Source organism: Aotus nancymaae, unplaced genomic scaffold, assembly GCF_030222135.1.
Source record: "Aotus nancymaae isolate 86718 unplaced genomic scaffold, 86718_ANA_hifiasm-v0.15.2.pri h1tg000032l_0, whole genome shotgun sequence".
Taxonomy (NCBI): domain Eukaryota; kingdom Metazoa; phylum Chordata; class Mammalia; order Primates; family Aotidae; genus Aotus; species Aotus nancymaae.
The window spans coordinates 14,785,614-14,810,667 of NW_026988445.1; the positions used below are offsets into that span (position 1 = coordinate 14,785,614).

At 43.2% G+C, this 25,054-nt stretch overlaps 1 protein-coding gene across 1 annotated transcript; it reads left to right on the plus strand.

Moving 5' to 3' along the window:
• Nucleotides 1-15,095: 15,095 nt before the first annotated feature.
• RHOU (ras homolog family member U) lies at nt 15,096-23,992 on the plus strand. Its single transcript, XM_064383576.1, has 3 exons — nt 15,096-15,357; nt 17,035-17,093; nt 22,728-23,992. Exons 1-3 carry the CDS (start codon nt 15,096-15,098, stop codon nt 23,181-23,183), a joined length of 777 nt encoding a protein of 258 aa, XP_064239646.1. The 3' UTR covers nt 23,184-23,992.
• The last annotated feature ends 1,062 nt before the right edge of the window (nt 23,993-25,054 follow it).

Consider the following 25,054-nt stretch of genomic DNA (forward strand, 5'->3'; position numbering starts at 1 on the left):
TCAAGACAATCCAGTCAATTCAGTTAGCTTTGCCTAATGCAATTGTAGCTGTAGTACTTTATTTAACTGTTTTATAACATGTCTAGTGAAACAAATATTGGTGGAGATTTTTCTAGGAATGTTCCATGAGGAAAAAACATGTCCTAGTAACCTTTTAGTTACTATTACAGCATCAGTCTTCTTGCATGGGAAAGCTTCTATACAATCAGAAAACATGCATTGAAAATGACAATTGAATGAAATCTCTCTATAAATGTTTAGTTGGCCTATCAGATAGCAGAATGTACCTAAACTTTTTATTACCTTTCTAGAATTATAGGTTTAATAAACTAAATGTGAGTCTTAAACCATTTTAGTAATCTATAAGTCACTACAGTTATATATATACTTTAAATCATTTTATCTTTTTTATAATGAGTCATGGATATAGAGCTTCATATAATGGAAGTTTTAAGGACTCAGGAAGAACCAAGTAGCCATCCAGGTTCTCCATGAGTCTACGCTTAACATTTGATGTATATCCTCTTAACTACCAATTTTGTTTCTGTAATTTAGGTGCAAAGCACTGCTGATTAGATAGGTTATCACTTGAACCATGGAGTTCATTTAAATTGCATATCTATACAATTTTAGTACTGGCTGATTTAGCATGAAAATTTGGCAAAGTATTTCCTTGGTATTCAATTAGTTTTTGTCCTGCTTGTGTTAACAGTTTCATAAACCAGTCAGCCCTTTTGTTAGAGTTCTGGGAATTTCTTACCCAGTCTAAATGATATGATTCTAGTCATGACAAATCTGTTTGTCAGAGTCCTTTTTATCTTTTTCATGAACTTCCTTGAAGGTACAGTACTTCAGGAGTTTATTTGCTTGTAAAGAGCTTTTGAAAACTATCAGAATGAAGCCATTAACTGTGGACGTGATTAAAGATGCAATTGATGAGAAAATTTAGTTATTTCTAAGGACATAGTAACCATAATTATGACTGATAAAATATACCGAGACGTATCAGAATTTAAAAAATACTACACAATTTTCAAACATATATTAAAATAATATATTCATAAAAATATAACTCAAAGAAAGTTAACTGAAAATTATTTCTTATTTGACAATACTTTTCATATAATATAGCATATTAGGCTGGGCATGGTGGCTCATGCCTGTAATCCTAGCACTGGGAGACTGAGGCAGGTGGATTGCCTGAGCCCAGGAGTTCGAGATTAGCCTAGGCAACAGAGCAGGACCCCATCTTTAAAAAAAAAAAAACACAAAAAAATTAGCTAGGTAGGATGGTATGCACCTGTAGTCCCAACTACCTGGGGGTCTGAGGTAGGAGGATTGCTTTAGCCTGGGAAGGTGAAGCTGCAGTGAGCTGCACTGAAGCCTGGGCAAGAGAGTAAGACCCTGTCTCAAAAAATGTTAAAATATATTAAGTAAGCCTGTTTATTTGTCTTTTGGATGTGATATGGACCCTCTGTGGCATCCCAAATTTAGTTTGAGGTTTAAAAAGAGCTAATTTTGAGAGGAAGACTATCAAATACGTCAAAAGTTTAGAACATTTAATCAAAGTGTGATCACAGGTCACTGTAAAATAATTGTCATTTGTTAGTGATAATTAAAAGATTTTAAAAAGCAAAACCTTTTATTCTTTGATAAAGAGGAGACCCAGTTTTCCAAAAGATTAAAATTTCTAATAAAGACAGCATTAGGCAGAATCTGTCTCTCCTTTTCTCTTCTTGCTGTCTCTCTCTTTTTTTTTTGAGTTGTTTCTAAAGGTGAACAAAATTTTTTTATCTTTTATTATTACTTCAAAGAAGTCTTGTTTAAAAGAAAAAAACCAAATTTTACTTTTGTATTAATGAATTATCAATAGTAAAGCTGATTTTAATAAAGCCTTATAAACAAACTAATCTCAGTCAGCTTTTGACCGTGCAAAGATTTCATAAATGTTTTATTTTTTATTTTATTGATTATTTATTATTATTTTTTGAGATGGAGTTTTGCTCTTGTCTCCCAGCTGGAGTGCAGTGGCATGATCTTGGCTCATTACAACCTCCGCCTCCTGGGTTTAAGTGATTCTCCTGCCTCAGTCTCCTGAGTAGTTGGGATTACAGCTGCCCACCACCATGCCCGGCTAATTTTTGTGTTTTTAGTAAAGACAGGGTTACGCCATGCTGGCCAGGCTGGTCTCGAACTCCTGACCTCAAGTAATCCACCCACCTCGGCCTCCCAAAGTGCTGGAATTACAGGCGTGAGCCACTATTCCCAGCCAATGTTTTACAATCTCTTACAAAATTTTAAAAGTTCTTTTTCTTCCTTACGTTTTATGTTATTTAGTTTTATTCATATCTTTTAAAATTCTTTTATTGTAAAATAATCTTTAAGTAACTTCTAAACTGGACAAAATGATTTTTTCTCATCAGCTATGTATTTGTATTCTTTTATAGCTTTTTTCACCAAAGCATATATTTTTTGTTAGTACTCTTTGTATATAAAATTCTCTTATATATGTAGTTTTAATTACGTAAGTTAACTATAATTTTAACTCTTAGTCACCCTAATTTTTAGTAAAAGTCTAAAAAGTAGGTAATTCTGAACTGTTTTATATCAGTATTTATAGATGAAAACCATTTTGTAATTTTTATGAAGGCATGTTTGCTCAAATTTTTGTTTATTAGCAGATCTATATATATTTACCTTTTTTATATCACAGAAAAATAAGATGCCAAAGTAAATACACTTAAATTTATGTTTAATAATTAATATTTTAGTATTTTAACATACTTATAAAAAACTCAGACATTTTATGATTGTCTTGTACTTAATTTAAAATAGTATGACTTTAAGATTTTAAATTACTGAAAATAATATTAATACTATGACACAGGTACCCTCTCTAATGTTTTCTTCAGTCATCTTGGGTCTCAAGTAGCCACATGACACCTAGGATGGCTATAAGGGGACAGCCCATCTGGGTCCTAAATTTACATACTAGGTGTAGAATATAGGACAGAAGACAACTGTGAAGATGATGCCTGGGGCATTCAACCCTTCACAGAATGAGCAGGAGGCAAAGCTGGGCCAGGGAGAAAGGGGTCATTTTGAGCTTGACTGTGTGCCTGGGGGTGGTGATATAGGCACTGAGGACATGTCTCCAGATGTTACCAAGGCCACCTATGTGGACCCCAAATCCAGGGGCTCAGAATAAAAAACATAAGCTCACAGTCAAATCAAGTGAATATCAAAAATATAACAAGCAGAAGCTTTATGACCTTAAAGCTGGAAGCAGAGATAGCATAAACCTGTCTGACCAGTAGACTCAAGCATAAATGTCTATATTATATTTAAATAACAATCCTGAAGTCATTTTTTATTTTATTTTACCAACAATTTAAAAACTAGTTTTCTGTATCAAATATTATCACAAACACATACAGACATATAGACACAAGCAGGTCTTACAGCTTCCATGAAGAATTCTCATTTGTCAGCTTTCAAATAGTTTTTCTTTTCCCCATTTGTACTGTCAGTCTTAGAACTATCTGCTTTATTGCTCTAAGCAATTGTTAGCTAGTCCACTATCTGCCTTCAAAAGGGCTGACTCTTAGGTGAAACAAGGTAGAAAATTTATATCTCAAAAGCACAGAGCTGAGATTTTTAGGGCTAAATATTGTACTATCAGTTGCTCAAACCAAGGGAAAAGGCTGTACATAAAGGCCCAGTTAAGACAAGATGGCCAGAAAAAGCACTTTAAACAAAGGCAAGACATGTTATATAAATTTAAAACAACAGTAAGTGTTTCTAGTTACCCAATTCTCCCTCTCAGACATCCTTCTTTTTCTTTTTTTCTTTTTTTTTTTTTTTGAGACAGAGTCTTGCTCTGTGGCCAGGTGCCAGGCTGGAGTGCAGTGGTGCGATCTCAGCTCACTGCAACCTCTGCCTCCCAGGTTCAAGCAATTCTCCTGCCTCAGCCTCCTGAGTAGCTGGGACTACAGGTGCATGCCACCACGCCCAGCTAATTTTTGTATTTTTAGTAGAGACGGGGTTTCACCATGTTGGCCAGGATGGTCTTGATCTCTTGACCTCGTGATCTGCTGCCTCGGCCTCCCAAAGTCAGACATCCTTTCAAATGGAAATTTCTTTTATAGATACAAGTTTCTTCTGTAAAAGAGTTTTTAAGATAGGCAGCTCTGAGAGAGAGAGAGAGAGAGAGAGAGAGAGCTGCCTATCTTAAAACCCTTATATATATATATGGAGTGTGTGTGTGTATAAAATGCCCAAAGCTGGAGTTTGCATCTCCTGCAGTATTGCCATTTACTGCCAGTATCTGCCTGACCTAGTCAGATATCTGAGTCTGACTATATATATATATATAATGTAATATATAAATTTATATTGATTAATTTCAAACTTTCTTTTTTTAAAACAGGAAGGAATGATGAATGTTGTGATATTTTAAAGTATATATTTGGTCTTCGACCCATTTCCTGGCATACAACTTCTAAAATTCTTAGAATTTCCAAAGTGATGTGTCTTTTTTTCTGCTATTGGGTTGACTGAGGGCTGGCAACTCCTAGATAGCTTCAGGAGGGGGCTGGTCACCAAAAGACCAATGCAGGATTAGAGAGTTGGGATTTTCAGCCCCACTGCCCGATCGCCAGGGAGGGTAGATGCTGAAGGTTGAGTTGCTCATCAATGGCCAATGGTTTGATCAATCATGCCTATGTAATAAAGCCTCCACAAAACTCCAAAGGGACTGAGTTCAGATAGCTTGTGGAGAGCTGAACATGTGGTGGTTTCTGGAGCGTGATGTGCCCAGGGAGGGCATGGAAGCTCTGCTCCCCTTGCCATTCTGTGACTTTTTGTACTATCTTATCCTTTTTTGTTTGGGGCATGCATCACCATGCTCAGCTAATTTTTTAATTTCTATTTTTGTAGAAAAATATTTTTATCTCTATTTTTTTGTAGAGATAGGGGTCTCGCTATGTTGCCCAGGCTGATCTCGAACTCTTGGCTTCAAGCAATCCTCCCACCATGGCCTCCCACAGTGCTGGGATTTACAGGTGTGAGCCACCATGCCCAGCTTGTAATACTCTTTATAATAAATTGGAAAACATAAGTAAGCTCTATAAGCCACTCTAGCAAATTAATCAAACCCAAAGAGAGGGCGTAGGATCCCTGTTTTATAGCCGGTCAGTCGGAAACACAGGCAGAACAACCTGGGGCTTGCTACCGGCACTGGAGTGGGGACAGTCTTATAGAACTGACCCAACTGTGGGATCTGACCCTATCTCCAGGTAGATGCTCTCAGAACGGAATTGGAGGATACTCAGCTCGTGTCTGCTGCAGAATTGATTGCTTGCTTGCTGTGTGGAGAAATTCCCACACATTTGGTCATGGAAGTCTTCTGTGTTGACTGTGGTATGAGAGTAGAGAAAGACCAGTTTGAGTTTTTGTATTCTCAGAAGATGTTAAATATTATGAAAGGTTTTATAGCCTCTATGGAGGCAATCATATGATTTTTCTTCTCAAAGTTATTAATATGGTGTATTAATTATATTAATGGGCTTCCTAATATTGAATCAACTTTGAATTGCTGGAATAATTCCCACTTGGCCATGGTGTATTATTTTCTTAATGTGGTATTAAATTGTTTATACATTTTATTTTTAAAATTTACTTCAATTTTCATATGTAATATTGGTTTGTAATTTTATTTTTTTATGCTCTGTAACAAGTTCAGGTATCAATATTCTACTTGCTTCACAAAAAGAATTAGGAAAATATCCTTCATTTGCTTTGGAACAATGTAGAGAAGTCATCTGCCACCTCTGGCCCCGCACCCCTACCAGACCATGCTCCAGGGAAAGAAGAAACATTAACCAGTGCTTTCCTCTAAAGAAGTTTCCACAGCCTTCCCAGGTTTGCACAGCAGATGCCTCCCTGGTCATGTCTGGCCTCTGAACTCCCACTGATGGCTTAGAATTTATCACCTTGGGGGCTCACACTTGTAATTGCAGCACTTTGGGAGGCCGATGCAGGTGGATCACTTGAGGTCAGGAGTTTGAGACCAGCTTGGCCAACATGGTGAAACCCCATCTCTACTAAAATACAAAAATTAGCCGGGTGTGGTGTCGGGTGTCTGTAATCCCAGCTACTTGGGTGGTTGAAGCAGGAGAATCACTTGAACAGGGGAGGCGAAGGTCGCAGTGAGCTGAGATGGTGCCACTGCACTCCAGCCGGGACAACAGACACTATCCTAAAAAATAAATATAAAAAAAATAGAATTTATCACCTTGTTGTTTGAAACAGTAGCTATACGACCTTCACTCATAATTTAGATGACTCAAGAGAATATTTTTCTTTCTAAAGCAGAAACAAGGTATTTTAATGCTTTTTAAAAGGAAATAGATAGATATCTACGGTTTCATTATTAGTCAAAGCCAAGCCCTTGTCCCTTTGGTTCGAGTAAGCTTGGAACACACGTGGGCCTTATCAGGGAAAACGAACTCCGAGCAGGTCTGTTTACTGACACAACAAGATCCAGTTAGGTGCGCTGGACAAAGAAAACCGGACTGTTTGGTTATGGGCTGTGTCCTGAGGACACACCCCCACGACTACCCAGTTTGTTTTGTTTTGAGATGGAATTTCGCTCTGGTTGCCCAGGCTGGAGTGCAATGGCACGATCTTGGCTCACTTCAACCTCCACCACCCGGGTTCGAGAGTTTCACCTGCCTCAACCTCCCAAGTAGCTGGAATTACAAGCATGGGCTAATTTTATATTTTTAGTAGAGATGGGGTTTCACCATGTTAACTAAGCCGATCTCGAACTCCTGACCTCAAGTGATCCACCCACCTCAGCCTCCCAAAGTGCTGGGATTATAGGTGTGAGCCACCATGCCCAGCCTTTGTTTTCCACTGCAGTTGGGACTTCTTTCACTGAAATCCAACCTAGCACCAGAAACCAGTGAAACAATTCATTGGCAAATAGGCAGTGGCTGGTGCCCTTAAAATAGGGTGGCAACAGTGCCGTGGCAGATTTATTACTGGCCACACTGTAAACAAAGTAAACAAGAATTGTTTCAAGTTCAAATGGGCTAAATGGCTAACCGCGGTAAGGTGCTGGGTAGCTGCGTGGATAAGCTCTTACTCCTACAGACAGAGCTTTTGGCAGCTAGCTTTTCTATTTCTTCTTTCTCAGTGTCTGATATTTGGCCTTAATACTTTCTAGCTCTTAAAATGTCAGTCTTTTTTCTTTAACAAGGGAGTCCTCAGAGCTCAGTCCTTGGGCCTCTTCTTTTCTGGGTCTTCACCCCCTTCTAAGCCCTCTCATCCTTTGTCCACATGCTGGTGACACTGTGAAATTATACCTCTCACCAGCACCTCCCTTGGAACTCCAGACTTGTATGTTCAATTGTCTGTCCAATATTTCCTCTTGGACATCTCCTAGGCAACTCAAACTTCATATGTACAAACTGAATTCCTAATCTTTCTCCCCAAACCTGCCATTTGCTGGAATCTTCCATTTCTCAGTCAATGATAAGTTTGGTTTGTCAGGCCATCCCTGGAGTTATCCTGGACTCCTTCTATATATGTAAACTCAAATTAGGGGAGACCACAGTTTTGCAATAGCTAAGAGGGCTTTCTAATGAGTTCTTATCATTTTGAGAACTTGGGCAGCTGGGGAACATTTCGCCTGGGGAGTTTCTGTGATGTGTGTTTGGGGAGGGAAGTTGGAAACATATCAGTTGCTCTGAAGGTCTGGAAAGAAGGCTTTTCTGTTCAAAGGAAGAGTCAGATGGCTGGGAAGACCAATTGAGATTGCTGCAGCAGTTCCAGGTCCCAGGGAATGGAGACGGCCTTTCTCATCAAGAAGGAATTGCAGGGTTGCAACAGCTGAGAAGACCCAGAGAAGGGGATTTAACAGAGGAAAATAAACCAAGACTGATGCAGGAATGGTGCCACCGGCATAGCTCAGCCTGCCTAGCACAGCTTCTGTTTTCCACGTTGGCAGCGAGTCTAGCCTTTCTTCTCTAGGCAAATTTACCTGCCATCCCTCTAAGGGCCCTCCCTGGTGGTTTCATTTTTCTTCCAGAACTTACGTATATAAATTACCATTTATCTCTTGTGATAATTCTGCAGAACCAGTTCAGTTAGTTAAAGATATTGAAACACAAATAGTCCTGGTGGAAGATGATACCCCCATTAAAAATAAATGTTAGAGATGCAAATGATGTACAGTACTTCATGTTCCTGGAAAAGCTTTGTATAAATAGAGGATTTTGGTTCTCAAATCACATTTAAATTTTATAAGAGTGTTATTTAATTCAAAAAGTGTACAATATGTGATTAGCAATGTGCTGGGCTAAAGCAAATAGTTTTTTGCAATGCAAATAACCATGAGTTCTATTTAATATGACATATATATTTGAATTTGTTTAATCATTAAAATTTAAAAATATAATGCAATTCACAAAAGTAAATGAAACAAATATATGGCAAATAATTACTATAAAGTGCACACCTATAAAATCACCACTCAGATCAAGAAATAGAACATCACCTGAATATCAGAAGCCTCCCATGGCCCCTTTCCTTCCTGAATGTAACAAGTGCCCTCAATTACTCTGACATCTAGCACTGATGAGTTTTGTCAATTTCTTTGAAGTCTCGAGCTGTCGCCCAGGCTGGAGTGCAGTGGTGCAATATCGGCTCACTGCAACCTTTGCCTCCCGGTTCAAGCGATTCTTATGCCTCAGCTTCCCAAGTAGCTGGGACTACAGGCGCGTGACACCATGCGTGGCTAATTTTTGTATTTTTAGTAGAGATGGGGTTTCACCATATTGGCCAGGTTAGTCTCGAACCCCTGACCTCATGATTCACCTGCCTCAACCTCCCAAAGTGCTGAGATTACAGGCGTGAGTCACCACTCCCGGCCGAGTTTTCTCAATTTCTAAACTTTATATAAATGAAATAAGACAGTTTATACTCTTTTGTGTCCGGCTTCTTTCACTTCTCATTGAGTTGATGAGATTCATTCTTGTATGTTTACACATTTTCTGACCGAATCGTAGTATAACATGAATTTCGAAAGTAACTCATCCATTTATATGGTTTCTAGTTTTGAGCTCTTATAAAATTACCATTATACGCATTTGTTCACCCACAGAAATATATGTGTTCACCCATAGAAATGCATGGGTACATACACAGACAGGAATGCACACATTCATATATACAAATGCAGGGCACACACACACAGAAATGTGTGTCCCAGGTGGCATAGTTACAAGATGCAAGCGGACTGCATCCCTGAGTCACCACTTTAAAGGGAGCTACTAAATCTGCTGTGAATTTTGCATGATCAAAAAATTAACTCCTATGTTTCTAGACATTGAAATTTTGAGTTCACTTATCACTGCAGCATAGCATAGCCTAATCTAACTAGTAAAAACAACATAAACAGTTTCAGAAATATTTTATAATCAAAATTAAGGATTGATTCTTACACCTGAAACTTTCATGATACCAATGGGAGAGCTTAATTAATTCATTCTCGTTATCAACAAGGTGATGGCAGGTGATGAAAGGACTTCTGGAGGCAGGAAAACTAGTATCAGTGCATCCAACCACGTGGTCTGAGCCCTTACTGTGGCACTAGCTGATGTCTGTGACTCCTGAAAGGAGCCACTGGTAGCCCATTTGCTGGTTTGGTAACATTTATATGATTTCCTGTCTTCTCTAGTGAAACATGTCAAGACATTTTTCTTGCCATTTTTTTCTTTTTCCTAGGATGACATCCCCAGTGGAAAAGAAGAAACTATTGGTCAGGGCTCAGTCAGGAAGTCAGAGCCACTCCATGGTATAGGAATAAGGAAGGAGAGCTTTCACAAGTTCGGGACTTGCTGGGGAAGTTCAGAGGGAAACAGTGCCTAACCTTGTCCAGCTGAAGCCCTTGTGCAGGGTACCAGTGGGTACGTGGAGAAAATCCAATGGTAAGTTATGCAGATGTGGCCGCTAGGGGGCTGTGGACGGGTAGCTTGAGGCATGAGGTGTAGGGACTGCAGCCTCTTTGGGGCCCAGGGGCAGGGTGAGGGCTGACGGCTGCTCTGGGTTAGCAGAACCAGCAGAGAGATAATGATGTTGCAAAGCTGGAGGCTAGTGAGGACACGCTGGGCCCTGCTGTGTCCATCTACTGACATGTTTGACCATGTGACCCTCCTCCATTTCCCTTCAGTTTTCCCAATTCTAAGAATCATGTCTCTGGACAACTTTAGCCCAGAGCCATATAAAGACAGGAATTCTGGGAGTAGACAGCAATGTTGGCAATATACTGCCCAGCTTTAGAGAAATATTTTTCTCTGATGTCCTCTTATAGGGTATTAAAAATCTTGGGCATTGCTGAAGGAAAGAAATCAGATTAATGTGTCTAAGGCAAAGGGTTATGGTTTAAAGAGTGAATGAACACACAGAGTTATACAACCTGCTAAAATGAAAGATCCAAAAACTGTGCTGTTCTGATTTGGTATACAGTAAACGGTGAAATGTTATAAATAGCAGGAAAAACAGCTTTACATTTAATGTGATGATGGCAGTGACACCTGGCAAGGAATATGTTGAGCAGATAAAAATTTATTTCCTAACTATATCAAAATATACAAAAATCACAGGTACACAGTGGAAAGTCTATTAGGACCTTTTTTTTTTTCCTTACCATTTTAGTAAAAAACTACAAATTCACTATTAATTAATTATTTGCTAGTGGAACAGTTAAAATAACTTGATGGAAAAAATCCTAGAAAATGTATTAGTACTGTGTTGTGGGAAGAGTTTTGTGAACTGAGGATCTTGCCTTTTAGGGGATTATGGGCAAGGGTAGGTGCTGTGTCATCAGTAGATGATTTCACTAGATAAGGTCTGTGATGGGGACAAGCACATGTACATCCATATAAGGGATCAGGAAACATTTCTGGACTTGAATGAAACACCAATCCGTTTGGTGTTGGGGTGTAGAAGATTCTTATGAATAGGGCAAGCATTAGTTCCGGGCGTTTAGATAAGGCAGTTAAGGGGCTGATTAAGTCAAGTCCAAAAAATGTGCCCAAATGAGTGGATGTGGGACAGTTCAACATAAAAAGGGGTGAAGCAAGAGAGGGAGGCTGTGGAACACACAAACTGACAATGGCCAGATAGAGAAGCAAAGCCAAGTTTTGTAGGGCCTGAAGCTTATGGCATTTTGAGGACTTCATTAAGAAAGAGAATACAAAATTAAGCATAGAAAATTAGGCACAAAAATAAACATTCTTGGAGGAGGTGACACCTAAGCGGAGAAAGAGCAAGTTTGTGGAAGAAAGAGGACGGGGTTACAGACTTGTAGTTCGAGGGGAAGACAGCTTCTCTGACATGTTGTTGGGGGCCCAGCGGTAGGTTGCTGGAAGTCCTGGAGGAGGTGTAGGGGGTAGGTGGTGGTGGGGGGGAATGAATGCTCACAGCTGGGCTGGAGGGCTTCACAGAGACCGAATCTTAAGAAAGGAAATTCTGCACCCAGCCATGTGCCAGCATTTTCTGAATTTACTAGACCCACCGCAAGATGAAGGCATTGCACTGTCTTGGTGAAAAACAAATGGGAATACATGAGGGATAATACATTTTTTTGTCTTAAAACTGAGCAAAGACATGGTTTTATACTAATAGCTGCAAGAAGTGGTCAAATTCCCTTCATTCATTCTAAAAATGTTATAAAAGCATAAAAATACAACTGTCCATGATTTGACAGCCCATGTTTTACATTCTTTTTCTTTTCCATTTTTTTTTTTACAGAACTGTCAAATTCAAAACATGTTTTACTTTCACTTACATATTTACCATTGCTTAAGTATTTATTAAGCACCTACTACTTGCCTCACGTGCTTCTAAGTGTGGGGTACAGGAATGAGCAACATTGTTTCTGATTGCATGGGGCTTGTAAGAGGAGACAGACAATAAGCAAATAAACAAACAAATACACAGTTCGAGGCCACACACCTTGAAGGGCTTCTTGTAGCCCCCGACGGTGGTAGCCATTCTGTCATCTCTCTGCTTTTGGACTTAGATGAAATACTGAACTGTTTGGCGTGGGGTCTGCTTTCCTATGTCACTTACAAAAGAGTCTTATGAATAAGGCAAACATTAGTTCTGGGCATTTTAGATAACAATGCAGGGAGCTGATTTAGTTGAATCCTGAAAAATGGGCCCGAATGAGTGGGCGTGGGATGATACTCAGCATGAGAGCGGGTAAAGCCAGAGGGGGAGGCACAGGACACAAAAGCTGACAGCTGGCCAGATGGAGGGGCAAAGACAAGTTTTGTAGGGCCTGAGGCTTATCACATTTGTGAGACTTAAGAAAAAAATATATAAAAATAGAAAGTTAGATACAAAAATAAATGTTTAAAGGGAGAAATGCATCACAATGTTACAAATTTTAAAAATCTAACGAATCCCATAAACTTCAACAAAATCCATGACATAATATTTTAATAAACTGCTTGACACACTTCTGTTACACTATTTACATTTTTCAGTTGCATACCCTCTGATCACTTCTTCAGTTTTGTAAGACGTTTTCTATAGGAACAACAGGAAGCTACTTCACACACAGGCGAACTTGCTTTTTGTTGTACTACTATAGCCTTGTGTCTTTATAAACATGGGAATTCAGATCATCTACTTCATGTGATTTTTCTCCAAAAATGTATGGTCCATTTATAACTGTATCTGCTACATTTCGGTACAGGTGCATTTCTGACAAGAGAGAACTTCTGTCTTGATCAGGTATAGTTGAGAGAGCCAAACCTTCTCTAATGATGCTGTGTTTTTTTGTGTTTGTTTGTTTCTTCTTGAGACAGTCTCTCACTCTCACCCAGGCTAGAGTGCACTGGCCGATTGAGGACTCACTGGAGCCTCGACGTCCCAGGCTCAAGTGATCCTCCCATCTCAGCCTCTGGAGTATCTGGGATTACAGGAGTGAGCCACCATACCTGCCTAATTTTTAAATTTTTGGTAAAGACAGGATTTTGCCATGTTGGCCAGGCTGGTCTCAAACTCATGGCCTCTACTGATTTGACTGCTTCAGCCTCCCAAAGTGTTGGGCTTACAAGTGTGAGCCACTGCACCAGTAGATGCTAGGAGTTTTATGATGGAAAGAATTGCCAGACTAGCTTCCAGCTCTGCCCATCTCAAGCTCTGCTCCTCTTTTGCTACTGGAACCCTTCTAGTGTTGAGGAAAGTAAGACTGTTCAGGACACCAGTATGACTGTCATAGAGGGTAGCAGGTGTGTCAGTGGTAGCTGTTCCTACAGCTGGTGGCCAGCACCAGCACAACTACAGGGAGAGCTGTAAACCACATAAAATATCCCATCGAGGCCAGGGCTGGGGAGAGGCAAGCCAGGTGCCTGAGGCTCAGAACTTAACACTGGCCCTGGTCTGTTCATGGCCTCTTCAAAGTCACTCAATATGAGGATAAGTTAGAGTTTAAAAAGACGGTGAATTTAACTGATAGTGAATAAAGTATTTTTTTTTTTCAAAATTTACAGTAACATATTAGCATGGGTGCACATTGCTACGATTCCCAGCAATGCAAACGTGTCCTTTGCAAGTCAGGGGTCCTGGATTCAAGCTTCTAACTTCTTGATTAATCCATCTCTGCATTCTGACTATGGCCCTACGTTCAAGCCTACATTGATCATACCGGCTTACTTTTGCCTCCAGGACTTTGGTTAGAAGCTCAGGCTCTGGGGCTAGACTATTTGGGTTTGGATTCTGGCACTGCCACTTACTAGCTTGTGGAATCCAAAAATGTTATGCAATATCTTTGTGCCTCAGGTGTTCTCATCTGTAAAATGGCCATAAGTAATGTTAAGATTAAAAGAATTAGTTCATGAAGAGTGCTTACAACAGTATCTGACACATTATGAAAGCTCAATATTTATTATTTTTACCACCACTAGTAACAGTAATATGTATATTAATAATATGTGGCTCTTCTCACACCAGACCGTACACCCCCAGGACTGTTTGTGTTCTGACTTGGCTCAGAAGAGGCGTCCTTTTTCTGAATGGACTGTCGACCACATGTAGAAGGAAGGCAGAGAGAGAAAGGAATCAAAGAGGAACGGAATACTTGTTTTCAGATGTATTAATGTCTCCGAATTACATTTAAGTAAGTGAAGGATGTGGGGCTATAAAAAATTTGCTGGAGCATAAATGTATAAATGTTCACGGCAGGCCAAAAGAGAAAGTCAAAGGAGCACTCACAATGGAGCTGGCATCCTGTTGCTTCAAAATGAGAAAAATCACACGATCAGCTGCAGTTAGACTTAAACAAGGAAGAAAGATTAATTCAATCTTATTCGCAGGACAGGCCTTCAGGACACTTGGTTTTTCCTCCTGGGTGGAGCGGTGGCCAGCGGGGAAAAGGAGGCGGCTCGGGCTTGCCGGCTCGCGTGGGCGCCAGAAAGCGGAACCACCCGGGCCAGTCGCGCGGTGGTCACCGTCTCGGGAGCTGGGGAGGAGGCTGCCGAGGCCGGTCTGGCTCCTTCCAGTGCCGCTTCCCGGAGCAGGTGCGGGGGGTCCTCCGGAACGTGTGCTCCAGGTTCTTCCGTGCCAGTGTTCGCACCCTCGCCTGCCGGGTCGCGGCGCCGCCTTGGGCACCGGTGCAAGCGCGCGGCGCGCAGGCTGGGGGCGCTGTGGCCTCGGCGCGGGGACTCAGCTGCCCGGCCGGACCCGCCTCTTTTCCTTCCCCGCCCGCCTGCCCGCCCCCCACGCGTCGTGTCGCCGGGAAGCCGGGCGGAGACAGAGTGCTCGGGATCCACGGCACTCGGACCGCTGTCCTCCAATCGCGCGGGGCAGAGCGGCTGGCGCCGCCGGAGCGAGGAGCCACGACCCTCCCCGGCCGCCTTTGTCTACGAGCCGTGCGGCTCGGAACTGCCACTCTCAGGGGCCGGGGACGCGCCCGCAGCTGTCGGTGACAGCTCCTCCCTCCCGCAACCCTCCGGGGCGGAGGGGCGGTCGGGCCGGGCCCTGCTCTCCCGCGCCCGCAAGCCCGCTCTCGCGGATCGATGCCCCCGCAGCAGGGGGACCCCGCGTTTCCCGACCGCTGCGAGGCCCCTCCGGTGCCGCCGCGTCGGGAGCGCGGGGGACGCGGGGCACGCGGGCCTGGGGAACCGGGGGGCCGGGGGCGCGCGGGCGGTGCCGAGGGGCGCGGCGTCAAGTGCGTGCTGGTCGGCGACGGCGCGGTGGGCAAGACGAGCCTGGTGGTAAGCTACACCACCAACGGCTACCCCACCGAGTACATCCCCACCGCCTTCGACAACTTCTCGGGTGAGCTGGCCTGGGGGCCGGGGCCGGGGGCGCGTGGCCGCGGTCCGCCCAGGGGAGGGAGGATGGCGCGAGGGTCGCGGGGCTCCCCAGGGGGCTGCAGGGCCCCCGCGCGGCTCCGGCGGGGAAGCCGGGCAAATGAGGAGTGCAGGACGTTTCCTGAGTCTCAGGGACCAGGCAAGCACGGAGCAAACACGAAAGGGCCACGGAGGAATGGAGAGCCCTACAACCAGAGCTTGGTGAGGGGAGGGCAGAGAGGCAGTCAGAGCCAATTAAAAAAAAAAAAAAAGGCAACAGATAAGCAGGAGTGAAAGAGGTTGAGTTCAGGCTGCCTGGCCAGGTTGCTGCGTTAGAGCAAAGTTTCCTGAGGGAGACGTCACTGGCGCCGCTGCGGACTTTCAATCAGAAGGTGACGCTCAGGTGCCTTTACCTGTGGCCCTGAGCGTAGCCCCTTTCCTTTCTGGCGGCTCAGCTCACGAGGGGCATCTCCACTTTAAAGAGCCGCGGAGACGCCAGGAAAACACTTGATTTAGTGAAAATAGCCCGAGCAGCCCTCGTGAAGGCTTAGGTTTGGATGAGACCTGGAGAGTAAACACCGTTTCTTCTGAGCCCTACCACCTTCCCCACCCGCATGGGCTCGGATTCTGATTGTTGGTATCTTTTCAGGATCCCTTTAAGCTGCTTAAAGCCCTTATGTACCGGTGCGATGTCATTTCCCTTGGTAAATAAAATGATAAAGGAAATCTTTATCTTGATTTTCAGGTCTTTTAGAAATTTTAGAAAAAGTTAAAATTCACAGAAGCTAGTATGAACACTTAACTGTCTTGCTGCTGCTGCTGCTGCTTTTTTTTTTTTTTTTTTTTAAAGTTGCTTCTCTGACCTTCCTTTCATCCCAAAGGTACCCTAGAAAAATGGGTGCTATACTGGTGGGTTCCCACCACAGGGTACTGTTTCTCCTCCCACCCTGCTGACTAGTATAAACATTTAGAAACAATTAGAAAGTTGTGTAGAAAGAGATAAAAGTGAGTGCTTAATTAAAATAGAAACTTCCACAACCTGTCTGCTGCAGGCCTTGCCACACTCCTCGAGTCCTGGAGCCCAGTGGAAAGGTGGGCATGGCTTTCTTTTCTTCTTTTTTAATCCTCCTTTTGACCTGCCATAGAGATAAGGAGTGCCCTCATTTTTAAACGGGACAATGTGGGCAGTCTGTGTTTGCACATGTTCTCAAAACAAACTAGAATTTTATGACAAACCATGAAGTTGGGGAACTTTTCCCAAGGGAAAACAGAATTATCTGTGAGGTTTTCCACTGATTTAAAACTGCAGCGTTGCTTCCCATTTACCCCCAGTGTTGTTTTTAGGGCCTTTGAAATGAGTGTGACAGGAAAATAAATCTTCCAGGACTGGGAGAAAAGCATAGGCCTTTCTGGGGGCACCATCAAAGGGCTCGGGGATTTGCTGCCTGGTCCATGGCAATGGAGTGACTTGCCAGCCCGCGGTTTGTATACAAAAACGCCTCCACAGGGCCTCCTTGTTTTAGGTGAGTCTTTAATTCATTAGAGGACCTAGAATAGGAGCAGAGGAGTTTGGAGTGAGAATGATAGTGCAAGCTAAAACTATTAGTATTCTGGAAGGGGTTAAAAGACACCTCTTGATTGTCATTTTGGTTTTGTTTTTAAGCTGTGGTGTCTGTGGATGGGCGGCCTGTGAGACTCCAGCTCTGTGACACTGCCGGACAGGTCAGTATCATGTTACAGCTCAGTGCTGGGAAAGGAAACAGCCTTTTAAAGATTTCCAAATAACCTTTGATTCCCTCAGTCAGTAACTGGGTCATTCTAAAGCCTCATGAAGTAGACCCACCCCTGCTGTTGGCCTCTCTCTGAGGGTGGGCAGGGACCAGGGGTTGGGGGACAGGAAGCAGAGGAAGATACCTCCAAACTAATAAAACAGGGTTTGGCCCAGCTCTACGTAGCCAAGCAAGGGAGGGAGCAGGGTCAAGAACAGCTCTTATCTTAAAGGAGTTCTGTTATTTACTCCCTGGTTTTTATGAAAAAAATTTCAGCGATGTTTTGTCATCATTTCCCAAAGTAAGTTAGTGATATAATCATTTTATTAAAGGCCAGTGAGTCAGTTATTTAAGAAATTTGCTCAAGAAAAAGATGGAATTTACACCAGTAAGGGTTAATATTTCCCTTCCTGAGCTATGGTTTGACTCATTCGGACCAGCCCCATTCCCTGAAGCACAGACACATTTGTCAGAGCAATCCTAAGCTGGAGGGATGAACCAACTGGGCTTGTTCTATCCAAATTGTGAATGCTGGTTCTTATCTCGAGGGCTGGGCACATGGAGGAAATAGCTAGGGAGTGTGGGATTCCCTCTTTGTGGTCCCCAGAAGAACCCCCCGCTTGGTGGTCCTCGAGTCATTGAAGTCAGGCTGTGCCTTGTGAACTCCCAGGGGTACTTGATTTTGGCAAAGTGATAGTTAATGAACTTGTTTCTATAGTATGTTCTAGGGTTCAGCAAATCCCAGGTGTACTTTGTAGGCAGGTGAAAGTGCCCCCTTCACTTTCTGAGGTGCCATCACATGACCATGTATGTTTAGGAAGGCATTCGTTTTCCACTGGCCCCCGGAGCCTCATCTAAGCCAGAGCTCCCAAGTTGCTCACCTACTGTGGGACAGCAGATTCAGAACTGAGGACAGGTCTTATTTTTTAAACCTCAAGATGATACAAGACTGGGTAGCCTTGATCTCCAAGGAACACTGGGCTGGTGGAGGCCATAGCATGGGAGCACCTCAGCTTGGAAAAACCGAGCACTGTCTGTATTGTATTGCCTGTAGAAAACAAAAATCAGGTTGGGTGTGGTGGTTTGTACTCTTTGGGAGGCTGAGGTGGGAGGATTGCATGAAACCAGGAGTTTGAGACCAGCCTGGGTAGCATAGCAAGACATCATCTCTACAAAATAAAAAAATTAGCCTGGTGTGGTGGCACTGCCTGTAGTCCCAGCAGTAGCCACTTGGGAGGCTGAAGCAGGAGGATGGCTTGAACCCAGGAGTTTGAGGCTGTAGTGAGCTATGATGGTGCCACTGCACCCCAGCCTGAGCAACAGAGCAAGATCATCTCTTGGAAAAAAAGATGAAAAATCAAAGAATACAGTCAGTTCTAGTACTGAATCTTCCTAAATGCCATGGTGGTACTTATAATTCAAGCTTCATTTCCTTGTATGAAGTGAGAATGCTTTGCCTACAAGGGGATCAGGTTTCCTGATCTTTAAAACACGAGCAGAGGAACATCTCATTAAGCATAGTCATCCTTGCTGAAGTCAGAGCCTGAGGATAAGACGGAAGTCAGGAAAACACAGGAGGTCCAAAGGCATAGTTACCAGGGAGCTTTATGGGGAGGAGCAGAAGCTCAGTGCACCTACCTGCTCCAGGACGTCACTCAAATATCACTGTCCACCACTGGGCTCCTCGTAAGTGTTGGCTCTTCAAGCAGGATGCAGCTTCTTGAGCTGGGGTTTCATGCCCAGTGCCCAGTGTAGTGCCTGGCACATAGCAGGGCTTAATCTTGTGGTTTTATAGAATGGATGAACCAGAGGAGGACCAGTGGTGAGGGTGCAACCATAAGTCGTGGGCCTGCCCCTTAATAGATTACAGTGTGGAGGGAAGACAAACCAGTTTATGGAAGCTTGTGAAGGAGTAAGGGAGGGAAAGAGGCTCCGGGTCAGAGGTGCAGGCTGGCTGGGCCTGGCAGGAAACACTCTCAGCAGAGTTTTGAAAGACAAATAGGAAGTTTACTAGAAAAACTTTGTAAAAATGACTCTGAATTATCAAGGAAGAGTTAAATTGTTCCTTAGAATAATCTGTTTAAAAATCAGGGAAGCACATACATCACTTTAGAAGTATTTTTATCCAAAAACGTTTATAATTAGGGAAAAATGAAGGTCTTGGTGCTACGTTTATAAGCTTCAGTTTGTTTGGAAATTATTATTCTGGCCTCCCAGCAATATTTGCAATGAGATTTACTGTATTTATTAACTTTTGTGTTCTGGTTAGAAGAAAATACCCAATTAATTAATGAATAAGACCATGATCTAAAAATTTGTAGAAAACCAACTTCAAAAACTATGAAAAATATGCTGCTGGTAAGGTAGGTCAGGTGTTTGTGTTTGTGTTTTCCTGTTACCCCGTTTATAAATTAGTCTTTGTTTAGACTACTAGCCAAGCTGGTCAAAGTGGTAGTTCTTTTTGACTCTCCCTCGTCCTGGTATGATAAAATACATTTTAGGGGACCTGCTGTGATACCTGCCATGTTTCCTTATGGAGTAAGGAACACGTACCTCTTCTAGGCAGTTGACATAAGGTCAACTGAGGGTCAAGTGACTCCACTGACCTCCACTTCAGATGCCCGGAGAATCGGAATGAACACAGATAGGCTGGAACTTGGGGATGTGGAGCTGGAGTGTGGGTTTCCCACAGAAATTGATGGAAGGAGAGTATGGCTCTAGAGGCTGAAGAAATCACTTCCTGAACCTTTGGCTTTTCTGGTTAGGGAGGGTAGGTGAGTCTATAAGACGTCAAAAGGAGTTTTTAACACTGGGCTTACAGTCTCAAGGGCAGATTGATCAGAGACAGATTGGAGACTTGAAAAAACATACCTTTGGCATAAGAGAAAAAGTATTGCTGAAATAGGAGTAGTTCACTGGAGAATTGCCAATAGAAGCTGAAAATTCTTCAGCCTTTTGACCCATAAGGTATACTAAAAAAAAAATCGAGTTGCAGCCAAACCAGAGGGATATAGAATCCAGTCTTCTCTCTCTGCCCCGCCCACCCTGATCAGAATCCTGTGCAGTATCTATACTGCAGATCTGGCAAGCACATGCAAATTGCTTGGCCTCAGAATGCCTTTTTTTTTTTTTAAAGGGTGCATTCCAGTTGTCCTCATTGCACGTGTGTATTGCATTCATCAAATATCTAAGGTTTCTAGTCAGGCACTGAGCAAGAGGGTCTAATTTCTGTTTTACTTCTCAAGTTCCTTAGCCAGAATCTCAAGAGATCTGGGGAGATACCTTTCCAAAGCCCACTCAGAAGGCTCAGCCCTTGTGCTTGCCTTCCTTTTTCTCAGTAATGCAACCCCAGATGCCAGGGCATGGCCAAGGGGCAGCTACCTGAGGGGGCAGCTACCTGAGGGGGCAGCTACCTGAGGGGGAAGCTACCTGGGGGGGCATCTACCTGAAGTGGGAGCTACCTGAGGGGGGAGCTACCTGGGGGGGGCTGCTACCTGAGGGGGCAGCTACCTGAGGGGGGAGCTATCGGGGGGGCTGCTACCTGAGGGGGCAGCTACCTGAGGGGGGAGCTACCGGGGGGGGCATCTACCTGAAGTGGGAGCTACCTGAGGGGGGAGCTACCTGAGGGGGCAACTACCTGAGGGGGGAGCTACGGGGGGGCTACTACCTGAGCGGGGAGCTACCGGGGGGGCTGCTACCTGAGGGGGCAGCTACCTGAGGGGGGAGCTAACCTGGGGGGATCTGTCTGAGGGGGGAGCTACCTTGGGGGGGTAGCTACCTGAAGGGGTACCTACCTGAAGGGGCAGCTACCTGAGGGGCTGCCTTAATGCTGGTCTTAGTTTTATACTTTTTTCTTTAAGGCCCTCTAAGGACAGAGGGAGCATTCCATTAAAACATCTTCAGAGCTGAGCCGTAGTCTACCTGACTGCATTTCTGTGTTTATTTATTCAGTACAAAGTTGGCATGAAGAAACTTAAGTTGTTCTTTTTCTTTTTAAAGCTGTTTTTAGAGACAGGGGTCTTTCTATGTCACCCAGGCTGGTCTTGAACTCCTGGGCTCAAGTGATTCCCCTGCCTCAGCTTCCCAAGTAACTGTGACTGTAGGCACGTGCTGCCACACTTGGGTAAGTCATTCTTTTTCAACTTGCACTTGCAGAAGCCTCACAAACGTCAGTGACATTCTGAAATACCATGTTGTTTCCTGGGCATTTTAGCTGGTTGACTTTAATGTGATTAGTTGGTTGGTTGGTGTCCCGTAATTGAAGCAATGAAGAAAGTCCATTCAAATAAGTTGCAGGTTTCTTTTATACCGAGAGAAAAAAGCCACAGATGGAGAATAATGTAGATATAAATAGTACTTAGTAAATAATCAGATTGTGTCAATTGAGTAATGTAAAACATGAATGGCATTGAGCTTTGTCTTGTCATTGAGAAATCATTTATACCTGAGGATGGCTGGCACCAACAGATACACATTTTAAATAAGAAAGAGTAAATATTTTTCTACAAAAGAGTTGAGCGAAAGTTTTCAGTTAGCTGAATGTGGTGCTACAGGGAACTATGGAATGTTTGCTAATTTGGAGACCAGCATCTGTCTGTTCACAACCAAATCCCCTCGCCTGCCACTGTGCCTTGAGTGCAGGTGATGTTCAGTGTTGTCTGTCGAGTGGCTGACCGTGGGAGAGCACTGGCAGCACAACCATTGGTTTATTTACAATCAACTCTAATTTATTCCGTCCACCTCTCTATACCTTAAGGGTAGGGTGTGCGTGCCTATTCTCCAGTTCTTGTCTGTCCAAAGCACTGTACGTGGAGGCCATGGGTATTGGCAAGGATAAAGGAAGCAGGAGAAAATGAAGGAAGGAGGGAGGAAGAGAAGATATAGCCAGAATGAGGATCTATTAACTAGTGTCTGTAAGTGACATTGAGAAGCACAAGTTTTCTGAGTCGCTGATGACCGTGGCCTGACAAAGGTCCTCAACTCCATTTCTGGTCCGGCCTTGAGTCTGATTAGCATTACTCTACACTGCTGTGCATGGTGTGGGCAGAGTGTGTGCACAGTGCAGATGGGATGAAATCGGCGTCTCTCAGAGCTGTTGTAGGGCTGGATTCATAAAGAGAGGATCTGTGTTCATAGACTGGGGTCTTGAGGTTCATAGTCCGGGTCTTGAGGATCAGTGTGGATATGGTCTGAATTTTAGAAGAGTAGCTAAGTACCAAGAGTTGAGAGTAAGTTTGGGTTACACTCAGCTGAAGACTAAAGTCCATTTTATTTCTAGAACCCACCTGCTTTGAGCACTTTTTCTATGTTAAGCTGCAGGTAGTCTTGAGTGTCGATGAACATTTTGAACATGCTTGGCAGTGTTCAGGCCGTAGCTGGCCCTGACAGCAGACGGCTGCCACACCTTTGCTGTGCGCTGGCTCTGCTTGGTAAACAGCACGATGGTTTCAAGGCTGCTGGCTCTTCCTCCTAGGACCAGTGAGTCTTCTATCACCTGCCAGACCCTTTCAGGAAGAATGTGAAGATGATCTTTTTACTGATGAGAATTGATTAAAAAATAACTTTTGGGGACTTTGCTTGGTTGCAGGATGAGTTTGACAAGCTGAGACCTCTCTGCTACACCAACACAGACATCTTCCTGCTCTGCTTTAGTGTCGTGAGCCCCTCATCTTTCCAGAATGTCAGTGAGAAATGGGTGCCAGAGATTCGGTGCCACTGTCCCAAAGCTCCCATCATCCTAGTTGGAACACAGTCAGATCTCAGAGAAGACGTCAAAGTCCTCATTGAGTTGGACAAATGCAAAGAAAAGCCAGTGCCTGAAGAGGCGGCTAAGCTGTGCGCCGAGGAAATCAAAGCCGCCTCCTACATCGAGTGTTCAGCCTTGACTCAAAAAAACCTCAAAGAGGTCTTTGATGCAGCCATCGTCGCTGGCATTCAATACTCGGACACTCAGCAACAGCCAAAGAAGTCTAAAAGCAGGACTCCAGATAAAATGAAAAACCTCTCCAAGTCCTGGTGGAAGAAGTACTGCTGTTTTGTATGATGCTGGCAAGACACCCAGAAAGGCTATTTTCAGATGAAATCGATATTAGAAGCTATATTAGCTGAAACAACTCCTTTTACTGTGTAGAACCTGTATAGAGAGTGTGTGTATATGTATTATAGGAGGAGCTCTCAACTTACGCATTCTTTCTTGCCTTTAATTTTCTTGTTGTGTGAGCTTAGGGATGAGATACTTATGCAAGATATTTTTGAAGTAAATTAAACATTTTTCACATCTCTGGAAATTTAGAGTTCTAGACCTCTGGGTTAATTGATATCTAATATGAAGAAGACACCTCAAGTCTGGATGTCAAGAATGCAATTCTGCTACATTATAATGTACAGAAGAACGAAAGGGAGGGTGCTATGGCTAACCCTCTCTTGATTAAGGGCTACTTAATGCAAAGTGCATTACGTACACGGGTCAACCATGGTAGGAACAGTTCTTAGCTTTGAAACTCCATGCAAACCATACCTTTTTTTTTTTTTTAAAGGAGCAAAACTCTGAGAAAAAAATGCGAGACCTCTGCCTACAAAACCTCAAAACAGTCACTTTTGTCATTTACTAATACCCAGTTTCTTATGATTTAAAAACAACCAACAAAAAACATCCCATGACTATATTGCACTGTGTAGACAAAAAAGGAAACTTGCTTATGGGAGTTTTCTTTCTTAGACCAGTTGTGCTGACACTGTATGAACATAGAGTGCCGTGCAGAGGAAAGGAAGTGTTAGTCAGTATTTCTCATGTTTTAGGGAGTGATTCCTGTGGAGATCAGAATGTGACATTTGCTTTTGGTACTGTAACACTGGCACCAAGCTGCCTCAATCCTAGGTAGCGAGGGCACCAGGGAGCACCTATCTGGATTGTTTTTAAACTTCCATATTCAAGCTGTTGCTTCGGCAGGGAGGTGAATACTTTTGAAAGGTCAACAGCAAATGTTTGTGGGACAGGAAACAGATCATTTTTTCTTAAGTCAGCCAAGATGTACTTCTCTGTGTGCACAGCCACATGCACACATGCACACAGATACATAGGTCTGTGTGGCTGTATTTGTTGTTGATAACAGTAGCCTGACAGAGGTCAGACTCTTACACAGTTAATGGGGAAAAGCATGGCCACAAAAACACATGCTAGGGAAGCTTGACTTCCTCTTCTTGTTGACACTTTTGCAAACCAACATCTTTTTTATTCAGAGTGTGCTTTTAGGTCTATCTTAATATATATATTTTTGAGGACATCTTAAAACTAAACAAAAAATTAAATGAACATATCTTGAAATCTGCTAAAACAACCAGTGAAAGCCACAGATGGCTTCAGGGCAGTAGCAGCAGAGGCCAGTGGACTCCGAGGACTCCTGAGGGGCTGTGTGTGTGGTCAGCCAGGTGCATGCCGGGACCATGGCCCCCATGCTTGGCTGCTTCCTGTGACGGTGAAATACATCCTTCAAGGTGGCAGCTTTTAGGGCTGAATCTTCTGGAGAAAAAAGTGCCACCTCAGGAGAGTAGCTTTTCCTCTGGTAGGAATGTCTCTGACATGCCGCAGGGCAGCCTGAACACGCTGAGTTGCAGTGGGTGAGACAGAGCCACCGAAGTCACTTCCACAACTCATGAGGGAAATCTCTGTAAAGCCAGTTAGGTAGGAGAGTTTTATTTTTCTGTGGGTTTTGTGTTGTCTTTTTTATATTAAAAAGATATCCGGTTTGTTTTTTTCAATAGAAAAAAAGATCAGGTTATACTGTAGGTTAGGGTTCCATTTATTCCTCTTAGTAAATAAAATTAACAAATTTCTTTAACAAAAGATTAATCTTTAAACAACTAAAATACATAGACTGTTAACTATTGATTATTCAACACATTGGAATTGATGTC

Coding starts and splice junctions, on each gene's coding strand:
- RHOU (XM_064383576.1), top strand. CDS start 15,096: ATGCCCCCGCAGCAGGGGGACCCCGCGTTTCCCGACCGCTGCGAGGCC. Junction 15,358..17,034: donor CGCCTTCGACAACTTCTCGG/GTGAGCTGGCCT, acceptor TTTGTTTTTAAG/CTGTGGTGTCTGTGGATGGG. Junction 17,094..22,727: donor TCTGTGACACTGCCGGACAG/GTCAGTATCATG, acceptor GCTTGGTTGCAG/GATGAGTTTGACAAGCTGAG.